This window comes from Felis catus, chromosome B3, assembly GCF_018350175.1.
Source record: "Felis catus isolate Fca126 chromosome B3, F.catus_Fca126_mat1.0, whole genome shotgun sequence".
NCBI classification, from domain to species: Eukaryota; Metazoa; Chordata; class Mammalia; order Carnivora; family Felidae; genus Felis; species Felis catus.
Window position 1 is genome coordinate 104911913 of NC_058373.1, and position 22782 is coordinate 104934694.

Here is a 22782-nt window from a genome sequence, read left to right on the forward strand (position 1 = left end):
GAGCAGATGCTGAAAAGGGACCTTCAAAAGCTTTTAGTCCTTTTTTATTATTCACACCCCTTAATGGATATGTCTGCATATTGACTATAAAAATCAACTTTCCACATTTGGAAATGATGTGGTGGATTCAGTCCCTAACCTCCTCAAAAAAATCCCTTTAGTTGCTGATGCTTTTGCATTAAAGGAAGTATTAATGTTCCCGCCTTAAGCTTTACATATTGATCACTATTCACTGACTAGAGTAATTGCCTACATATGAAGTGTTGTAGCCTTGAAAGATGTTCTTCGCTTTTGGAACATCCCGTCATCATGCCTGTCATGATAAGACAGCATCATATTTGCCTTGCTCAGCTGAAACTGAGACATTTCACTAGCCTTCATGATGACAACCTGACAACCAATTCATTTGGGAATGAGCCTAATGTTTTGTCACCAAAGGACACAAGGTAGATTTCAGAGATCTAAGAAAAGAGATAGTGACAGCTTACGTTGAGCAAATTACCCTTGTTTCTCAGCCAGCAGGCAAAAGTATTACAAGGAAAGTGTTTTGACTCTTGGATTTGAAGTGATAGAGCCAAAATAAAGCCATCAACTCTAACAGCTTAAAGAGGACTCTAAAGATCGAGTCCAAAGATCCCCTGGCCATCTGCAGATATCAGAACCTTACCTAGGGGTGCCTGAGTGGCTCAATCAGTTAAGCATCTAACTCGATTTCGGCTTGGGTCATGATCTCATGGTTTCGTAAGTTCAAGCCCCACGTCAGGCTCTGAACTGACAGTGCAGAGCTTGCTTGGGATCCTCTCTCTCTCTCTCTCTCTCTCTCTCTCTCTCTCCCCCTTCTCTCTACCCCTCCGCTATTCACACTGTCTCTCTCTCAAAATAAAAAAACAAACTTTAAAAAAAGAACCTTACCTAGAAGATCAACAGCCAGTTGTAACGTCTAAGTTTCTTCTTTCCACAGTTACTCACATTTCCACTGAGATGAGAAATGCTTGCAGTAACCTCTCCTACCCACTTGTGTATGCAAAGGCATTCACTCAATTATTTTAGTCAACCAATAACTGCATGTGGAGCCACTGACACGTGTTATACACTAAGATAGGGTGCAGGGAATACAACAGTGAATAAAGCTTGATTCCCTGTCTTCAAATAGCTCACAATCTTATGGAGAAGGAAGACGTTAACAAATACAATATAACACTGTCAGCAAAGGTCTGTAGAAGTAGAAACAAGGAAGTAATCAATTCACGAGAATTCTCCCAATTGAGATGACATTTGCATCAGGTATTACAGACCGAGTAGGCATTCCACAGACAGACACGAGAGAAGCAGGAAAAGGAATTCCAGACAGAGACCTTGGTATGCAAAATCTTAGAAACATGAAGAACATTGCATGCTCAGGATAAGAGGAGTTCAGTGTGGCAAGAATGTGAAGTTGAAGTACACACATATCAAGAAGCAACATAGCAGAAGAGGAGTTTCTAAGAAGGCAGATTTAAAGCCAAAATGTGCACAGCCTCAGAGGCCATACAAAGGGAACTCAATTTATCCCATAGGTAAATGAGGTAGCCAACACAAGGTTTTCATTTAAACAGAACTGTGCTGGGCAGCTGGGTGACTCAGTCAGTTAAGTGTTTGACTCCTTATTTCAGTTCAAATCCATGACCCCAGGATTGTGGGATCAAGCCACGCATAGGGCTCTGTGCTGAGTGAGGAGCCTGCTTAAGACTCTCTCTCTCCTTCTGACCCTCTCCCCTGCTCTAGCTATAAGTGAATAAATAAATAGGACTGTGCTGTCTTATTCAATTTGATGGTCTCTTAGAACCTGGCATAACACCCTTTCACAATATAAATATTTGTTCAGTGGGGTAGTTGCTGCTCAACAGACAATCAGATTTGTGTTTCAGAAAGGTATCACTGAAAACAGTGCAGAGAATGAACTGGAAGGTGGAAGCCACCGCACTAAAGATGGGTGAAGAGGCTCCTGCAATAGTCTGGGCAAAAGACAATGCTGGCCGAAGGAAGGCACTATGGCCAGCAAGGGTGAGTTCACCAGCAACTTAGGAGACAGAATTAATGGGACTCTGCTGCTGACTGGATGTGGAAATTGAGTGAATAGAGAGGAATTCGAGATGACACTCTGGTTTATAACTTAACAAAGAGCGTTGCCAAATGGCTCAGAACCCCTATCAGCTCAAAGGGGAGGCAGAAGTTGACAGGATCCAGATCACAGCTGGAAGGGGTAGACTTGGGCAGGGGGTGGGTTGCCTCTTTTTTTTGAGTCAAAAAGAAGGGAGCACAAAGGAAAATTAAAGGGGCTTCTACACAGTGACCTCAGACCCATCCAAAGCCCCTTTATGTAAATGAAAAAAACACAGCTGAGAGCCATCAAAAGAGCTGCCAAAGACCACACTATACATTAGAAGAATAGAGCAACACAAGAAGTTTCCCCAGGGCTCCTCCCGTGATAATTTAATGTTTCTTTATATAAATCAAGACAGCATCAAATACTTGAACTTCCTGAGCATGGAAATGGAAGAGAAGACATGTTTGTAAATTAAGCAAAATCATATACAGCTAGGCCTTCTGCCGTTCTGAACATTCAGCTCTTGCCAATTTATTTTGTAACCTGGTACCCTGGAACATTTGTTGTCTTGATTCTAAGGAAAATAGTGGGAAAGATCAACAGATGGAGTCATACTAACCCTGAGGCCCTGGTTTTTGTAATGTAACAATTTTTTTTTAATTTAAATTCATGTTAGTTAACATATCGTGAGTATCGGTTTCAGGAGTAGAATTAAGTGGGGTGCCTGGGTGGCTCAGTTGGTTAAGCATCCAACTTTTGATTTCAGCTCAGGTCATAATCTCATGGTTTGTGGAATCAAGCCTTGTGTCGGGCTCTGCACTGACAGCTTGGAGCCTGCTTGGGATTCTCTCTCTCCCTCTCTTTCTGTCCCCCCACCGCCCGCCGCACTCATGCACACAAGCTCTCAAGTGCTCTCTCTCTCTCTCAAAATAAACTTTAATACATATATGTATAATTTTTACAGGGGTAGAATTTAGTGATTCATCACTTACATATAACACCCAGTGCTCATCTCCCAACAAGTGTCCTCCTTAATGCCCATCACCCATTTAGACCATCCCCCCACCCAACACCCCACCAGCAACCCGGTTTGTTCTCTGCATTTAAGAGTCTCTTATGGTTTTCCTCCCTCTCTGTTTTTATCTTGTTTCATTTTCTCTTCCCTTCCCCTACGTTCATCTGTTTTGTTTCTTAAATTCAACACAGGAGTGAAATCATAGGATATTTGCCTTTCTCTGAGTGACTTATTTCACTTAACATAATACACTCTAGTTCCACCCATGGTGTTACAAATGGCAAGATTTCATTCTTTTTGATTGCTGAGTAATATTCCATTGCACATCTTCTTTATCCATTCATCAGTCAATGGACATTTGGGCTCTTTCCATTCTTTGGCTACTGTCAACAGTGCTGCTATAAACACTGGGGTGCATGTGCCCCTTAGAAACAGCATACCTGTATCCCTTGGGTAAATACCTAGTAGTGCAATTTCTGGGTCACAGGGTAGTTCTGTTTTTAATTTTTTGAGGAATCTCCATACTGTTTTCCAGAGAGGCTGCACCAATTTGCATTCCCATCAACAGTGCAAGAGGGTTCCTCTTTCTCCACATCCTCACCAACATCTGTTGTTTCCTGAGTGTAAATGTTTTTTGAATGAATTAAATGCAGTTGAGTGCAGACCTCAGAGTTAAGTTTTTAAAAAAACAAACTTAGTTTTGCCAAATCTTAATTGAAAAGGAGGCAAGAAAAGTTTTTGCTGATCCATCAGAATACATTTCTGCTGTCTTTACACTACAAATTTTTTACTCTCCTAAAAATAAGGCATTCAGATTTGCTAACTTGTTTTTATTCATCCAAAAGTCAATATTTGGGATGCAATAAATTGAATTTAGGCTTTCAAAATATAACTCATAAGTTGCTAGAGATATAGCAACTACTAAACAGAATAGCTTCATGTTTCTTATCAATATTTCTTTTTTTACTATCTGCTTAAAATGTCCAAGTTCTAATGCATGACCAGCCCCTCCCTCTAGCCAGGTCATGTGAGCGTAACCAAAGTTGGGCCCACAGTTGTGTTTTAGGCTAACTTCAACATCCTGATGGGACATGAAGCTTTTGTTTAATCCAAACACCCCAGTGAGGAATGACTATAGAAACAAGGGAAGACAGACTGCTTCAACATTCAGTTTTAACTTCCATATATCATACACTAATAAAATAATCAAGACTATCTGTCAAAGTGTCTGACATATAAAAGACATGAAGCAGTTTTTAATATCTCAGTGGAGAGGTCATGGCAGTAATACAGATCATGTTAATTTTTTAGACCTTCCAAATTACCTAAGTAAAATTAGGAAGGAAGGCAATTTTTATGCATTTCAGATGGTGCTGGTGACAAAGGAAGTAAAATGAACCAGAATGAGAATCCATGCCAGATGCTGGCTTTCTAATTGGTGCCTTGATGCATGATATGAGCATCTTCTGAAACACCATTTTATCCCAGGACCATCCCTGACCCCTAAACTCAGCCAAGTCCCCTTGTCATCTGCTTCTTTTCATCTAGCACATGTCCTATGATTACGTTAATCTCTCTGTACTATAATTACTTCTCATTTTTTTAGTATCACCTCTTTTTTTAACGTTTATTTATTTTTGAAGGAGAGAGAGACAGAGTGTGAGTGGGGGTGGGGTGGGGGGGGTTGGCAGAGAGAGAGGAAGACACAGAACCCGAAGCAGGCTCCAGGCTCTGAGCTGTCAGCACAGAGCCCGACGCAGGGCTCAAACCCACAAACCGCGAGATCATGACCCGAGCCGAAGTCAGACACTCAACTGACTGAGCCACCCAGGCGCCCTGTGTATCACCTCCTTGATTGCCTATCTTTCCCACCAGGCAGGAAGCTCCAAAAAGCCAGATTGTCTGTACTGTTCATCATTGTAAGCCCAGAGCCTCACACATTGTAGGGGCCTACGAAGTACTTCTTGAATGAATGAATTGGTAAATAAGTGAAAGATGGAATGAAATGGTTTTCTGAATCAACTTTTTTCTGAAAAGACCTGAGCATTATTGGGCTGTTAAAAATAATGAACAGTAGTATACTGCAAAGGATTTGAGTTTGGGGGTGAGGAAGAACGCTAGATGCTCTGTTAATTTTAATGGCGATTAGCGTTCCTTTCCTTTTTCCTCTGCTAGAATCCTTCGGCCAGAGCTTTCCTGTAGTTTTAGTTGACTGCAGCGACATCTACTGCTGAGATGCAGGAAGATGCATCTTTCCACTTGCTGATTGCAGGGGGTGCCTGAGAGAAGACCCCAGGGCGTCCAGGTGTCACCCTATCATCCTGCATAATGAGTCTTACAGACTGTTATCTCCACTTTACAAACAGGAAACTTGAGTGTATATTCATTAACATATCCCAGAGCAAATCAGGGACAGAGCCCTTAATCCCAACTCCTGGCTACAGTGCCTCTCACTGGAACCTTGCTGAATGATGAAGGGGGATGATTATTGCAGAAATCCCTCGCTAGAGGAAATGCATTGCTAGTATAAATAAACTCCTCTTTATCTGAATACCACCTCTATATCTACATTTGGCCTTGACAAATTGCCACCTCTTTGGGAATCTGGCCCATAAAAATATGGCAACTCCAAACTAAATGAGTAGGGAGGAAAAAAAATCAGGAAACCTAAAACATCCTTATGTCATGTTGCAAAAATAATTTAACGCTGTTATTTTTCCAGTGCCATTGTTCACTTAAGTCACTCTGCAGGGTCTCCTGGGTGGCTCAGTCAGTTAAGCATCAGACTTCGGCTCAGGTCATGATCTCACGGTTCGTGAGTTCGAGCCCCGCGTCAGGTTCTGTGCTGACTCAGAGCCTAGAGCCTGCTTTGGATTCTGTGTCTCCCTGTCTCTCTGCTGACCTCCCCCACTTGCAGTCTGTCTCTTTCTCTCTCAAAAATAAATAAATATTTTTAAAAAAGAAGTCACTCTGTGTTAGCCTCATCACTAAAGCCAATCTGCTATAAAAAGTGTAAAAAAATAAAAAGTGTAAAAAAAAATATTAGAGGCGGGCATTGCCTATGATTGTAGACAAACATACCCCAACTCATACAATCAAAATGCTTACAGAACCCCAAATTTTACACAGGACTATGTTTCTTGCGTGAAATAAAATGTCAAATACCACCCTCCCTGAGCAGCTGTCCCCTCATCAGGTCATTCTGTCAACTGACACCCACTCTGGTGTGTGCACATTCACGCAACTCAATGCCTTCGAGGTCTAAAGTGATTATCATCCTAGCAAGCAACCCACTGTTACGTCCTCTTCACCTCTTTGCTCGATCTCAGAAAGGATGGATTTAGGGGCACCTGGGTGTCTCAATCAGTTGAGCGTCTGACTCTTGATTTCTGCTCAGGTCATGATCTCACGGTTCATGGGATTGAGCTTCACATGGGGCTCTGCTTAGGATTCTCTCTCCCTCTTTCTCTCTGTCCTTCCCCTGCTCACACTCTCCCTTTCAAAATAAATAAATAAACTTAAAAATAAAAGAAAGCCTGGATTTATGGAGGTCTTCAGAAAAACATTAAAAGCTATAATTTATCTTTAAACACTTTTTTTTCAACTTGTGCTTAGAAAACATATCAAGACATGCTCATTACAGGTTCAATGGAATTTTATGTTTAAGCAGATGGAAGGGAAAGGACATTGGAGATGGAGAAAATGACGTGGCAACCCCAGACCTAGCTTCTCTGCCAAGTACCTATGCGCTAGGAACAAGTTATGAACTACCCTGAGCCCCTTCTTTCCCGGCAGTAAAATGGGGGTGTTAATAGCTCCCCATTTGTCTCACTGTTTGGACAAACAAGGTAATATGTGTTAAAATATTTAGTAAACTATAAGAGGATCACACAAATTTACAGAACTATTACTTCTTAAATCTCTAAAGTGAATCACTGAGGAAATTCTACTATATTTGCATGTCTCTTGATAAACCAAGAAGTCCAATACTTACTAGCCTAAGTTCAAGAAGCAGCCATTGAAATGCAGAGTTTAAACTTACAAAGAACTGTCAAATTCACCTTAACTCAAACTTTTGCTGAAGAGTGAAATAACTTTTCGGGGCGCCTGGGTGGCTCAGTCAGTTAAGCATCCAACTCTTGGTTTTGGCTCAGATCATGATCTCAGGGTTGGTGAGATTGAGCCCCACACCTGACAGTGCAGAACCCCCTTAGGATTATCTCTCTCCCTCTCTCTTTCTGCCCCTCCCCTGCTTGTGCTCTTTCTTTCAAAATAAATTCCTAAACTTAAAAAAAAAAGAATAAAATAACTTTTCACTTGTCAACGGACATTTGACTCCAATGGACTCATAGTTTGGCTATTGTTAGTAATGCTGCTATAAATGTTAGAGTGCATGCACAACTTCAAATATGTGTTTTTGTATCCTCTGGGTAAATACACAAGAGTGCAACTGCTGGGTCGTAGGGTAGTTCTGTTTTTAACTTTTTGAGGAAGCTCCACACTGTTCTCCAGAATGGCTGCACCAGTATTTGCTTAAGATAACTCATGGGGACAACCTTCTGCAGGAAGCCAGGTCTCCTGATTGCCAGCTCATGCTCATTCCAGGTCCCCAGTGAGGCAGGTCTCCCACCCAGCACGAGTAATCTTCTTTCTAGAACACTATCACGTGCCTAGTTCTGCACACCTCCAGTAAAGAGAGGTTTCTGCCTGATTTCATGCTGCTCGGAGGAAACCTGGAAAATAAAACCCATAGGAAAAGACCAATGAATCACAGATTATTCTGTTCCAGAGAACAGAAAATTGTGGAAGAACAACATAGTGGCATGGTTGTACAAGTTCTTCATTTCCACTGCAGACCAGAGATGTGAAGGTGGCAGTGACATCTGGTTGATGCCTAACAACGAGCTCTCCTGAGAAAAGGCATGTGTGTGTTTATTATAAATTTTACTGATAGAAAGGATGCACAGCACACCGTGTGCAAGTAACAAAAACAGGCATAATGTTCTTTAGGGTAAATGCTACACAGCCAGTTGGTTCTCAAAGAATGCTTTCATTGGTTTTTGCCAAATTAGTCTACCTGCAACCGGCCTAAGGTTGTAATTCATCTCTGGGATGACACGGGAAGTTGCATCCCCTTCCACTAACTCTTCTCCCAATGAATTTACTGCCATTAAGTCTGATGTGGGATCTACTGCTCAACTATTCCTCACCCTGGTACAAATTATATTTACTGAGCTGAAGCTACCCTCAGCTCTGACACTAGATTCAACACACTTTTTAAAGTGCAATCTGGGGGCGCCTGGGTGGCGCAGTCGGTTAAGCGTCCGACTTCAGCCAGGTCACGATCTCGCGGTCCGTGAGTTCGAGCCCCGCGTCAGGCTCTGGGCTGATGGCTCGGAGCCTGGAGCCTGTTTCCGATTCTGTGTCTCCCTCTCTCTCTGCCCCTCCCCCGTTCATGCTCTGTTTCTCTCTGTCCCAAAAATAAAATAAAAAAAAAAAAAACGTTGAAAAAAAAAATTTAAAGTGCAATCTGCATTATTAACATTTTCTCCATCACTTTTCGTTCTAAACAGTCAACAAAACAGTAAATCAAGCCTCGATCTGTAACACTTACTCACTTCTGTGATACAAATATTCACTATAGCCAATTTCTTTTTTTTTTTTATTATTATTTTTTTAATCTATTTTTGAGAGAGAGAGAGAGAGAGAGACAGACAGAGTGAGATTGGGGGAGAAACAGAGAGAGAGGGAGACACAGAATCCAAAGCAGGCTCCAGGCTCTGAGCTGCCAGCACAGAGCCCGACATGGGGCTCAAACTCACAAACCGTGAGATTATGACCTGAGCCGAAGTCAGGTGCTTAACCAACTGAGCCACCCAGGCACCCCGACCATAGCCGATTTCAAGCTACCAATAGGACAGCACTGAATGTAAATTGGAAAAAAGATGCACAGCAGCACACTATTACATAGTATTTCCACCAAAGTGATGGAAATAACCTCAAGAGCACAGACAGAAAATGTAGTAAAATAATTAGGAAGCGAAGAGTTTTCCGTATGTTTACCTACATTTTATTACAACTTATGTAAGTTTACATAATTTGATTTTTAATAATGGATTGGTTTAGGGGTACCTGGGTGGCTCAGTGGGTTAAGTGGCCACCTTTGGCTCAGGTCACGATCTCGCGGTTTGTGAGTTCGAGCCCCGTGTCGGGCTCTGTGACGACAGCTCAGAGCCTGGAGCCTGCTTCGGAATCTTTGTCTCCCTCTCTCTCTGCCCCTCCCCCACTCACACTCTGTATGTGCCTCTCTCTCTCTCAAAAATAAACATTAAAAAAATTAAAAAATAATAATAATGGATGGGTTTAACAATTGGCTTGCAAAATCCCTGAAACTTGAACAATCGCTTTTTATGAGCTAGCTCCAGTATGGTACTGGAAAGGATTCACAAAACTGTGAGGGGCATTTGGGTTTATATATTAAGAAAAGCACGTTCACAACTAAATGGATGTGGGTTTAATTCCTGGCTCTGCCACATACTGGATATATGGCCTTGATCTTCAAATTCTTCATAGGTAAAATGGAGAAAATATTACTATCTAACTCCTAGGGTTACTGTGAGGATTAAATCAGGTTTTCTATGTTATCATCATAGCCAATACCTGGTACATATAAAACATGTAAGAGGAAGTGCATGTTATCATTTTGTCGTTGAAGAATGTCCTCATCATTAAGCAGTGTAATGCGCTTCCAGGTCTCAAAGCGTATGGAAATGGAAGAGATGCCCATAGGCATGGAAAGCACTTGGGAAGGAAGCCAGGGAAGAATGACCCCTTAGATCTTTGAGTCATTATCCTTTCTTTTCCTAAGAATCACTGCTGTCTAGGGTCATTTAAAGGAATCTGGGGAAGGAAGAAGGGAAGGAAGGAAGGAAGGAAGGAAGGAAGGAAGGAAGGAAGGAAGGAAAAGGAAGGAAGGAAAAGGAAGGAAGGAAGGAAGGAAGGAAGGAAGGAAGGAAGGGAAAGAAAGAAAGAAAGAAAGAAAGAAAGAAAGAAAGAAAGAAAGAAAGAAAGAAAGAAAGAAAGAAAGAAAAGGAAGAAAATGAGAAGGAAGGAAGGAAGGAAGGAAGGAAGGAAGGAAGGAAGGAAGGAAGGAAGGGAAAGAAAGAAAAAGAAAGAAAGAAAGAAAGAAAGAAAGAAAGAAAGAAAGAAAGAAAGAAAGAAAGAAAGAAAAGGAAGAAAATGAGAAGGAAGGAAGGGAAAGAAAGAAAGAAAGAAAGAAAGAAAGAAAGAAAGAAAGAAAGAAAGAAAGAAAGAAAGAAAGAAAGAAAGAAAAGGAAGGAAGGAAGGAAGGAAGGAAGGAAGGAAGGAAGGAAGGAAGGAAGGAAGGAGGAAGGAAGGAATCTAACCAACTTTTCCTCCCTTCATAAGTTGCTCAGTGACAGAAAAGGACTGAATGTCTTTTATTTCGACCTGAAACTCTAATTTGTACCCTGTTTTCAGAACCAAGAGAAAAAACTCCCATAAACTGACAACCTTCACTGGGTCTTCAACCCCAGCCAGAGTCTGGCACATGAAGACTGGCAATAGCGGGCACTATGAAGTTAGAGTCCTACTTTCTTTTTTCCAAATAGTAGACTGCAGTAAATGATGCATTCTCTTTGCAGGCAACTCACATTGTTAATTCAGTATGAGATGCTGTCAACTCTGATACTTAAGACTTTTTCCCCCTTGAAATACTTTTTATTAAATGAAGTCTCTATTCGGAGCTTGAGTAATCTAAGTATGAGACTTCACATTTTATTTCCCGTATCTTTCACCTTATTAGGTTCGGCCAGTCTTTTGAGTTATTTGTTAGTTTTGACCCTTGTCATCCAATGTATTCCTTCTAGCTGTTTATCATACCCTCTGTATTTTCATCCAATATTAGTAAAAGGTCTGAACAGGTCAAGTTCTAACAGGGAGGCTCATGGCTTTCTCCAAGTGATGTTACTTCATGTACTATCTGGGCTACCATCATCAAATCCAGCTAACTTCACTGTTACGCGGAGTATATTTCTCCATTTTGTCTCTAGGGATACCTGTGAGATACACAATAGCTTTGCTCAAGTTTAGGTACACGGTTTCTATATTATTGTCTATCAGCCCCATGAAACAAACAAATTGAGGTTAGTTTGGTGTTACTTATTCAGAGTGAACCTATTCAGGCTTCCAATGAACACTATCCTTTCCATGGATACAGACAATTTTGTGGGGATTAATATCCCAAGCTTTCCTGTGTGTACTTTCCAGAGCCTACCATTCTCTGTTGATGCAAATTAAAATCTTGTTTGACTGTCTTTAGGCTGTAAGTGCCTTGCCCATTTACCCCTACTCCACAAACATTAAGGCTAGCGGTTAAGCAGCCACAGCCTACATTTAGATACTATCCTGGGATATAATTTATCTACAATATTTACAATCCATTTAAAATAGTTAATGTCTTACTGTCTCTTCACCTACTTAGGATTTAAATAATTGCTATTCCTCATCGTGTGAAGACTATATTCCTTGATAAAAAGACAAAAGCAAAACAGCATTGTAAAGTTCTGCTTTCTTTTTGCCATTTGCTAACATTACTCCAATCTGCTCCTAAAAATGGGTTTAAGAAAAAGAAAATAAGTCCTCAACAAATGGTGCTGGGATAATTGGGTATCTACATATAAAAGAACATATTTGGACTACCTCACATCATATGCAAATTTGAACTCAAAATGGATTTTTTGAGCGAAAACTACAATAGGAGAAAGCTCCATGACCTTAATAATGATTTTCTAGACACAACACCACAAGCACAAAGGAAAAGAAGATAAATTGGACTTCCTCAAAATTAACAGCTTCAGTGCTTCAAATGACACCATCAAGAAAGTAAAAACCTACAACTCAATAATGAGAAGAAAACCCAGGCGCACCTGAGTGGCTCAATCAGTTGAGCGTGGAACTCTTGATCTCGGCTCAAGTCATGATCTCACAGTTCATGAGACTGAGACCCCACGCAGAGCCCACATGGGATTCTCTCCCTCTCTCACTACCTCTCCCCCACTTGTGCGTGCTCTCTCTCAAAAATATAAATAAATAAACATTAAAAAAAAAGACAACCCAATTTCAAAATGGGCAGAAGATTTGAAAAGACATTCCTCCAAAGAAGATATGTGAATGGCCAATAAGCACATGAAAAAATGTTCAACATCATTAGTCATTGGGGAAGTGCAAATCAAAGCTACAATCTGAACAAAGTTCCTTTTTGAAGTGATGAAAATGTTCTAAAGTTGACTATGGTGAGGGTTGCACATATCTGTAATTTACTAAAAAAAAAACATTCAGAGGCGCCTGGGTGGTGCAGTCGGTTAAGCGTCCGACTTCAGCCAGGTCACGATCTCGCGGTCCGGGAGTTCGAGCCCCGCGTCAGGCTCTGGGCTGATGGCTCGGAGCCTGGAGCCTGTTTCCGATTCTGTGTCTCCCTCTCTCTCTGCCCCTCCCCCATTCATGCTCTGTCTCTCTCTGTCCCAAAAATAAATAAACGTTGGAAAAAAAAAAAACAACATTCAATTGCATGCTTTAAATGAGTGAATTGTACAGAATATAAATTATATCTCTATAAAGAGAGACAACAATGATGTCATTTTACACAATGATGTCACTTCACACCCGTGAGAATAGCTACAATCAAAAAGACAATAATAAGTATTGGTGAAGATGCGGAAAAATTGGAACCGTCATGTATTGTTGGCTGGAATGCAAAATGGTGCAAATGTTCTAGAAAGGAGTTTCAGCAGTTCCCCAACATGTAAACAGAGTTACCACATGACCCAGCAATTTCACTCCTAGGAATCTATGTAAGAAAAATTTAAAAATCTGTCCACAGAAAAGCTTGCACATGAATGTTCTTAGCAGCACTATTCATCATTGCCAAACAGTAGATACAACTTAAATGTTCCTCAACAGAAGAATGGAAAAACAAAATATGGTATATCAACACAATGGAATATCATTCAACAATAAAAAGGAATGAAGTACTAACATATGCTACAACATGGATGAACCTCAAAAAAAACTATGCTAGATGAAAGAAGCCAGTCACAAATGACCTCATATCATAAGAGATGTCCAAAATAAGCAAATCTATAGACAGAAAGTAGATTACTGGTTGTGTAGGGCTGGGGGCAGCGGTGGTTGAGGGCAGGACGGAGAGTAAGTACTAGTATGGGTTCAGGATGACTCTGGGGTGATGAAAAGGTTCTTAAATTTGATTTTGCTGATATTTTTACAACTTCATGAATATACTCAAGCACACTGAATTGTATATTTTTTAACAAGTGAATTTTTTTTTAATTTTTTTTTCAACGTTTTTTATTTATTTTTGGGACAGAGAGAGACAGAGCATGAACGGGGGAGGGGCAGAGAGAGAGGGAGACACAGAATCGGAAACAGGCTCCAGGCTCCGAGCCATCAGCCCAGAGCCTGACGCGGGGCTCGAACTCACGGACCGCGAGATCGTGACCTGGCTGAAGTCGGACGCTTAACCGACTGCGCCACCCAGGCGCCCCATTAACAAGTGAATTTTATGATATGTAAAGTTTATTTCAATAAGGCTGTTTAAGGAAGGAAGGAAGGAAGGAAGGAAGGAAGGAAGGAAGGAAGGAAGGAAACGAGAACTTTCAGAAGATAGAAAGAAGAAGGATAAAAGTGAGTATTGGAGCTGAAAGCAAGAAAGGCTGGAAAGGAAGAGGGTTAACAAACAGGACCGTGGAGGTTTGAAAGGCGGTCCTCCAGAAGCTGAGCGCCACCACCCAAAATGAGCAGACCTGGCAAGGGGGGACTTGAAAGAGCATCACCCGAGTGCCCAGGACTCACCTGAATGTCTATCGACTCCTGCAGACCAGCTGCCTTGCCAAGGATCCCTGCTGAAGCTACGCTTGAAGTCACTCACTTCTCCTGTTGGTGGTCACCTACCAGGACCTTGTTTTGTTTGCACCAAGGCCTCACTCCCTGCCTAGCCAGCAGCAGTGATGTCTGGCCATGCTGTAATCTTGCTTAGTCCCTTCAGAATACCCCAGTGGACCCTCCACACCACAGCCAATGCCCCAGCCCATTCAAAGCCCAGTGAAGGGGCCACAGACGTGGAGGTGAGCAGGTGGGATGGGGAGGCTGAAGGAAACAATCTAAAAGCCCCTGACCAGCTAAAAGTCATTAACGACACACCAATTATAAAAGGTTTTGTAAGATCAAAAGATTTTAAAGAGTGAAAACTGATAGAAACAACAATATCTCAAAGTGAAAAAACAATGAGGTCAAGAGCAAGGGTGGATGCACTGGCCTCCAGGAATACTCTGCATGGTTTAATATTATTTTTCTAATTTACAAATAGGGAAACTGAGGCTCAGAGGGGTTAACTAATGTTTTCAAGTTCCCAGAGCTAGCAAGTGATATAATCTACATCATTCTGACTCCACCGCTCCCACATACGTATACTGTCTCCTTTTTCTGAAACCCAAATTCCTCCTGAAACCACATTTTTTAAATTCCACCTTTAGCTTCCTCATAAAGTTCATTTTCAGTTGTACTCTCAGAACAGAAATTTTTAGAAACTACTATCACTCGTGAGTTATGTACTCATTTAAAGTGAATGGATAGATGGGGCGCATGGGTAGCTCAGTCGTTTAAGTGTCTGACTTCAGCTCAGGTCATGATCTCGCAGTCCATGAGTTTGAGCCCCACCTCAGGCTCTGTGCTGGCAGCTCAGAGCCTGGGGCCTGCTTCAGAGCCCGTCTCCCTCTCTCTCTCTCTCTCTGCCGCTCCCCTGCTCACACTCTGTCTCTCTCCCTCTCTCAAAAATAAATAAAAACATTAAAAAAATAAAATAAACTTAATGAATAGAAACAATATTTTTCTCTTGGCTTTCTTTTTGCTTTGCTGGAATCCCGAGGTGTGGCTAAGTAAGCCCAGCATTCTCTCCTATTCTAAGATCAAATGGGCATTGCCGCTTACATTTCAGCTACGACTCAGTGCTGCCTTGATCATATTCGCACTTCCTCGTTTCCTTTGTCTTCAGAAATTAAAACTATCATCAGGGCAAGGCAAAAGCTCAAGGACAGCTCTGTTCCACTGTTGGAACATATGACCCCTGGGAACGACATAAGATCCTGCACTAGTTTAGTGATCTGGTTTTGGAAGAATTGTTCATTATTCCTCACATGTCAAGACCTAAGGGACATCACTCCTGTTTCCTTCTACTTTTAACTTTCACCAAATATATTCCACTTGGCCTCAATCTAAGATATTGTACTGTCACCTTACAGCTACCTTCCCACACAAATGTCCTTCAAAGCACATCTGCTTCACTGGAAGAAAGGTTCCCCTTCTGTAGCATTCACTGCTGGTTGCCTATCCAACGGCCACTTACTCCTTCCTTCTTAACAGAACCCTAATTCTATCTATGTGGCCCCCTCCTTAGTGCAAGAAATGGCTCCTGACTGGCCTATGCCAGCAGTCAGCAAACATTTTCTGGAAAGAGTCAGGTAGTAAGTATTTTTTACTTTGCAGGCTGTAAGATCTCTGTTGCAACCACTCAACTCTGACGTTGTATGGTGAAAGCAGCCACAGAAAATAGGTAAACAAATGGCATGGCTGTGTGCCAATAAAACTTTATTTATAGAAACAGGCATCAGCCCAGATTTGGCCTTGTACTCTGTTGACGCCTGGCTAATTCACCAGGACCAATGAAGTTCCATTTATTTTGCTAGTGATTGGTTTGCACATGGGCATATGATACAACCATGGCCAATACGAGATAAACAAAGATCTGTGAGCAGCTCCTGGGAGTCTTTCTTCCTTAAAAAGACGGTGAAAAAGAGATGATCCCTCTTTTCTGCTGGATATCATCATATTGGGATGTGATGCCTGGAATTGCCATAGCTATTTTGAGACCATGGAAATTTGGGAGCCATTTTGATCTGAGGCACATCCTGTGGTTCCCTTAATTGTAAACAGAGAATAGTAACACGTAACTATGAAACCTGAATCATGTAAAGTAAATCCGGTGCTTAGCAGGATGGATGTAGAGCAAGCATCTAGTTAATGAGAGCTACTACTGCTAGTTTTACTCTATATTTATGTGCCCATAAAAATGCTATGTAAAAGGCAGGTGTTCAATAAAAATTCTGAAGAAATATGTACTTGGAAGTCCATACTTGGATATTTTTCTCTCTAGAGCAAGGCTAGACTCGTTCTGTTCCAATCTGCTCTGACGGGGACTCTCCTGTGATAAACAGCACATTCATGTGGCTTCTTTTTAGGATTCAGCCTGCGATCCTTAGCCGAAGGGAGCCGGGTGCTGGCTTCCTTGGCATGACACTCTAAGCAGCCACAGGGAAGTCCTAAAATTCCACACTTCCTATAAACAAAAATAATAACCATGGAAGTGATTTATCTGGGTAGCTGGGTTCATGGTAAGATTGGTCAGTAAGATTAAACATTTTAGTTGAGAGTGGCATAGTTCAGGGGCGCCTGGGTGGCTCAGTCGGTTAAGTGTCCAACTCTTGACAGTGGCTCAGGTCACGATCTTGCAATGATGAGCTCGAGCCCTGTATCAGGCTCCATGCTGAGCATGGCGCCTGCTTGGATTCTCTCTCTCCCTCTCTCTCTCTGCCCTTCCCTCCGCTTGTGCTCTCTCTCAATCTCTCTCAAAATAAATAAATAAACATTAAAGAAAAAGAGAAAGAAGAGGATGGCATCGTTCATCTGCATTCCTCCTCTGCACTAGGTAACAGCCAGGCCGTTTTACTTTTGAAGACACTAAGGCAGAGACAGATGAAATGCCCTTGTCATTATCATGAAGAGGAAACAAAACAAAACCAATTAAATTAAATTAAATTAAATTAAATTAAATTAAATTAAATTAAATTAAATTTTAAAACGGGGCCCAAACTAGCTAGTCTAAGGATCTAAAGAATTCTGTCTTGAACAGATGGGAGGACCAACCAACTGCAGCTTTAATAAAAGAGGATACTGTAAAATTCTAACTCCTTTTTCAAAAGCCCTTCTGGACCCCTTTATGTCCCTAAGTGAGGCTTCCTCAACCTCCCAGATAAAAAGTTATATCCACTGGCCCCTTGCTGCTCACAGTGTAGTCCAAAGACCAGCAGCATCGTCATCTCCTGGGAGCTTTGTTGCAGCATCTCGGGTCCCACCCCAGACCTACTGAATCAGAATCCACATTGTAAGGGCACCTGGATGGCTCAGTCGGTTAGGCGTCCAACTTCAGCTCAGGTCATGATCTTGCTGTCTGTGAGTTCGAGCCCCGCGTCAGGCCCTGTGCTGATAGCTCAGAGCCTGGAGCCTGCTTTGGATTCTGTGTCTCCCTCTCTCTCTGCCCTCCTCCGCTCATGCTCTGCCTCTCTCTCTCAAAAATAATAAACATTAAAAAAACCCCACATTGTATCAGGATCCCCAAGTAATTTGTATGTATGTTAATGTTCACTACTTTTTTTTTATGCTCAGCTATATAAAAATATTAAGACATTCACAATGTGGAGAAGTTGAATGTGACTTATATGAACTAAGTAGTATGAATTTATATGAACTAATTAGTATAAAACACTCAATTTTCAAGTTCATATCCTAATGCTACTGCCTTTATGCTAAATGTTCTGAAGGTAGTCATGATGTGATTTCTTTTTCTTTCCTAACAGCATTATATAATTATCCTCCATGTTTACCTTACAGGCAAAAATGTGGAAAAAAGAAACCGAAACCTTACCTATAGCTGGAAAAAATAATATTTGAAAGGTGAAAACTCTAATAATTATTTATGCCGTCTCTAAGGCAGACAATTGCTTTACACTACAGTGGTTAAACAGTTAACGGTGTGTTGGGCAGACCACTGTCAGGGAGGAAAAAAATAGATCAGCAAAGACCTCTAGAAATCCTTGTCAGATTTTTAAAGAGTTCAATTATTATACTCTCAAGGGGTGCCTGGGTGGCGCAGTCGGTTAAGCGTCCGACTTCAGCCAGGTCACGATCTCGCGGTCCATGAGTTCGAGCCCCGCGTCGGGCTCCGGGCTGAAGGCTGGGAGCCTGGAGCCTGTTTCCGAATTCTGTGTCTCCCTCTCTCTCTGCCCCTCCCCCGTTCATGCTCTGTCTCTCTCTGTCCCAAAAATAAATAAACGTTGAAAAAAAAAAATCTAGGTTTTCAAATGTCTTTTTGGTAGTGGACTCCCTCTTCTCAAAAACATCGTATTAGTAATTCCCAACATATAAAAGCTCCGTGAGGAGGGAGGCAGGAAAGGATTGGAACCCACGGGCCTTTATTTCAGCAGACCTCTTGCCCCTTGCTATCTGTTGAAATCAACCTAACGTTTAAGATCTCATATAAATGAGCTTTTGCTTCATTTTGCACACGTATACTTACTCATGTAATGTTACAAAACTTCTAGGCACTAAGCGTTACTATGCCCTTTTTTAGAGTTAGGAAAACCAAGGCTCAGAGAAGTTAAAAACTCATCCAGGGTCAATAGTGATTAAACAAAGGCTTGAATTTAGGATTTCCTGACTCCAAATTCTAGCCTCTCCACTGCCAAGCATTAGTGTTATTTCTAATGCTTTCCATGGTTCCTCCTGGTCGAGATTACTCTTTCACCCTTTGGTACACTCAGAGCATTTTTTTCCCACAGCATATATCATATCCTGCCTCACACTACAGATTTTTCTTCCCGATGAATCACATGCTTCTGGAGAGCAGACACTATTCTGCTCATCACTAATGACCTAGCAATAATTTATAAATAGCAAACCGTTTTCTGGGGATTGTCTTTGAAGGAGGAGAATTACACACAGAAGCAGACCCCTGAAAACGCAAAGGGCTCACCAAGCTGCTTTTGCTTCAGCTAAGCCACATTTATCACTGCCATGACCATCTGGCCCGTGGGGTCATGTGACCAATTCTCACCAACAGAATCTGAGTGAAAGAAAAGCAAGTCCATTCCAAGCTAAAGAGTTCCCAGCCCGCTTCCCCAAGTTCTCTCTTTTTCCTGCCTTCTGCCTAGATACAGAGGATCCAGTGAAGCTGCTTAGGCCCAAAAAAGATGTGGAGACACGTGATGGAAGTATAATTGAGTGACTATGGGAACTGTGAGAAGAGCAAGTAATAAATCTATTGTGGTTAGTCACTGAGATGGGAATTGTTTGTTACAGCAACTGGCCCTCCCTGACAGATACACTCCCACTTATCCAATGTCCACCATTTAGCTCTTTGAGTTAACAACTACTCTTTCATGATACAAATGTTTCCAAACAAATTAGGGTTACAAGGTATTCTTACTTTAGTGTGTAAGGGAAAAAAAATGTAAACTTTAGAATAAAGAGAAGATTATTGAATATCTTGTAATGGAGTGCTAGAGCCCCTGAAAATTATGTGATTCCATTAGGGCTCTGCACTGGCTTTGGACTATTTTACAAATCTTTAAATCGTAGATAGTTAATAGCAATACAAATAATTCTTCTCAAGGGAAAATACTGGAAAAAGTTGGCCTGCATCCCTTTTTTTTTCCTTTTTAGAGAGAGACAGCACAAGCCAGGGAGAGGCAGAGGCAGAGGCAGAGGCAGAGGCAGAGGGAGAGAGAGAGAGAGAGAGAGAGAGAGAGAGAGAGAGAGAGAGAGAACCCCAAGCAGGCTCCACACAGAGAGCAGAGCTCAATGTGGGGCTTGATCCCACAATTGCAAGATCATGCCCTGAGTCGAAATCAAAAGCCAGCCACCTAACCGACTGAGCCACCCAGGCACCCAGCCCTGTATCCATTTCTAAATTCATTTTAACAGACCTTGAGTCCATGTAAATTTGTGACTCTTTGATCTGTGCTTTGAACTGGTTGAGGCATCTGCCTGGTTCCTTTATTAATTAATGAGATTTTAAAAATCTTTGACATTTTCATTTTATATCTCAATGAGAATCATGATTAATCCTAATTTTAAAATGTATCTTTTAACAACTATGAATTATTGGTGGTCCTTCAAAAAGTCTTAAAACCAAGGTCTTAGAGAAACAGTGTTTGATACAGTGGAAGGGATTAAGTGATTGAAGCCACTCTGAATCCCAGGGAGGTCCTATGGCGCCATCACCTGAGCTCAGAGGAAGATTGCAAAGTGAGGATGATGACATGGTGACCAGGGAGATGGACGAGGAAAAGCCCACAAGAGTCCTCTGAAAACAAACTCCCGTGCATCATAGTTTTCCCATGGCTTGCCCCCACTCCTTTTCTATTACTGGGTTAAGTCAATAAGTCGTCTCTGTGGTTTCAATGGCTGAGCCCTGAGTAGTAAGGTCTAGTTGGCAATAACTCTTCACCTTAACACTCTGTGAGTAGCCTCCCCTACCTATCTGCTTCCCTGCCTGTGGCAGGGCTCAAAAGCCCAAGGTCTTGGTCCTGCGGGATGTGCAAAACTTTATCAGGCTTGCGATAAACAAACCCAGGTAGTCGTTCACCGGGTGCCTATGGCTGATCTCACATCAGACCTTATGCAGTTGGAAATACCCAACATTACTTTGGGTATTTATCCCCAAGGATCCATCAAATCCATCCTGCTCTGAACAGCTGTTGTCTTCTTTCAAAAGAAGCAGCTTAAAAATCAAATCCCATTATTTCAGAAATATTTCAGCCCTGCAGGAGAACTTAGAGATGGAAGATGTAAATCAAAATCCCCTCCACTGTGAGCACTCCTTCATTTTAAATTCCTTCCCTGGGTCTTGATAATCTGTATGTTTGTGAAGTTTACTTTAAAGATTCTCCACATGAATTGAAACTGGGACCCCTTGTTGACCATGTATCTATATTTTGTGCCAGGTTCTGTGAAAGAATCTTTTTGTCCAACAGAAAAGCAGAATAGTTCTGAGTTGGAAAGGCAGCACCCTGTGGTTATTAATTCTCAAACGCCAAAATGAAATGAACAAGTTCACCAGCTGACTTCAACCTCCCCTGACCACTAAGCTTGGCTTTGAGGCTTTAGCATCCTTCTTTTATGGTCTCGGTTGGAGACAGGGAAAAACTACCAAATTGCTCTATTTTCTGAAATGCAAAAGTTAAATGCATTCTTTTGCTGATCCAGAGGAAGGAAAACAAATATTGTCTGAGAGACTCCAAATAGTCTGATTCTTAATACAGCGCACCAATAGCATTTGATGAAGTAATTCAACTTAATTTAGCAGCATGTAACTGCAAATCAGGAAATAAGGACACAGTTTCCACCACTTTCGCAATTTTGGTTTAGCACAATTGGAAGCTTTTTAACATCACCTTTGTTCACTCCCTCTGTATTTTTCGAAGAGGGCAATTTATACTTAATTTCTTCCTTTCTGAAAATTTTCCCAATTCTCTCAGTATTTCTTCTTAATTCTCAGGAGAGCCTACTAGATGTTTTTACATGTTAATAATTCCCCAACTGAGTCTACAAGTGCATTCTGATTACAAAGGATTCAGTTCACAGCACTCTCCTCAGATGTAACGTGCCTTATTAATGTTTTTATTAACTGTAGCTGATGAAGAGATTATCTTCTGGCTTAGTTCCAAGACTCCATCTCTAGCTCTCCAAAGGAAAAGTGACTGCTGAGTTTTCACATAAGAAATTCATTCCTAATGAAAGAAATGTGATTTTTTTCCTCCTAATTCTCCAAGTCAATGAAATTTAATTACAAAAATTCAGATAAGGGCTTCAGCTTCTGTAAAGCATTAAGTCTATTTATTATCTCATACAGATCATTGAATAAATAAAGATGAGTAAGTTGGAGCTGAGATATTTGAGTGTAGGTTTCCAGAAGGATCTCCATAATCAACAGTCCAAATTTATTTTTAGGGAAACTTTGATACAAGAACCCAATATCTAGGACCTCGTACAGGGCATTAAAGACATGAAAAGAGAAAATTTTTTTCAAAGAAGTACCCTAAAGCATTTAAAATACTATTATTATAATTATAATTTTCCTGCAGCCAGAAGCGAGATACAAAAAGACAACCAAGGGGTGCCTGGGTAGCTGAGTGAGTTAAGCATCCAACTCTTGATTTCAGCTCAGGTCATGACCTCACAGTTTGTGAGATCGAGACTAGCATCCAGCTCTGTGCTGACAGCACAGAGCCTGCTTAGGACTCTCTCTCTCTCTCCCTCTCTCTTTCCCCTTACCCCATTCATGTGCTTTCTCCCTCTCTTCCAAAATAAACTGAAAAAAAAAAAAAAAAAAAAAAAGACCATCAGATTCTCTGACTTGGGGAAGCTATGATCCAGTAGTCAAGAGAATCAGGTTCAATTAATTTCTCACTTTCATCTAGCCGATACTATGACTGTTTATATTCTTTGGTAGAAGCTATCAAAGGCCTTATCTCCATCAAGCCACCTAATTCACTATTTGGAAATTTTCTAAATGATAGATCACTGTGGGAATGCAGTCTTCTGATTCTATGTGATTCAGATGCTAAGACAATGAGGTAACTGGCCCAATGTTTCCAAGGTCTGATCAGTTCTACAGTGTAGAATCACTCAAAGTTCATTCTGAAAAAATATTCTAAAATGTTAAATTACTCACCAAAAAAAAAAAAAAAGAAAGAAAGAAAGAAATGGTAGTTATGTGATATGATGGAGGTGTTAGCTAACAGTATGTTGG

General features: G+C 41.3%; 1 protein-coding gene across 2 annotated transcripts in view; it reads right to left on the reverse strand.

Annotated features, from left to right (window-relative positions):
- Positions 1-22782, reverse strand: part of ARMH4 (armadillo like helical domain containing 4) — a 166795-nt gene that overhangs the window by 54146 nt on the left and 89867 nt on the right. The window contains exon 8 of one of the 2 annotated variants that reach the window (XM_023255722.2): positions 6643-7834. The exons of the other annotated variant lie outside the window; for it this stretch is intronic. Coding sequence (XP_023111490.2) covers positions 7815-7834 — 20 coding nt within the window. The 3' untranslated portion in view covers positions 6643-7814. Of the gene's footprint in view, positions 1-6642; positions 7835-22782 lie in introns of those variants that run through there. 2 annotated transcript variants of the gene reach the window in all.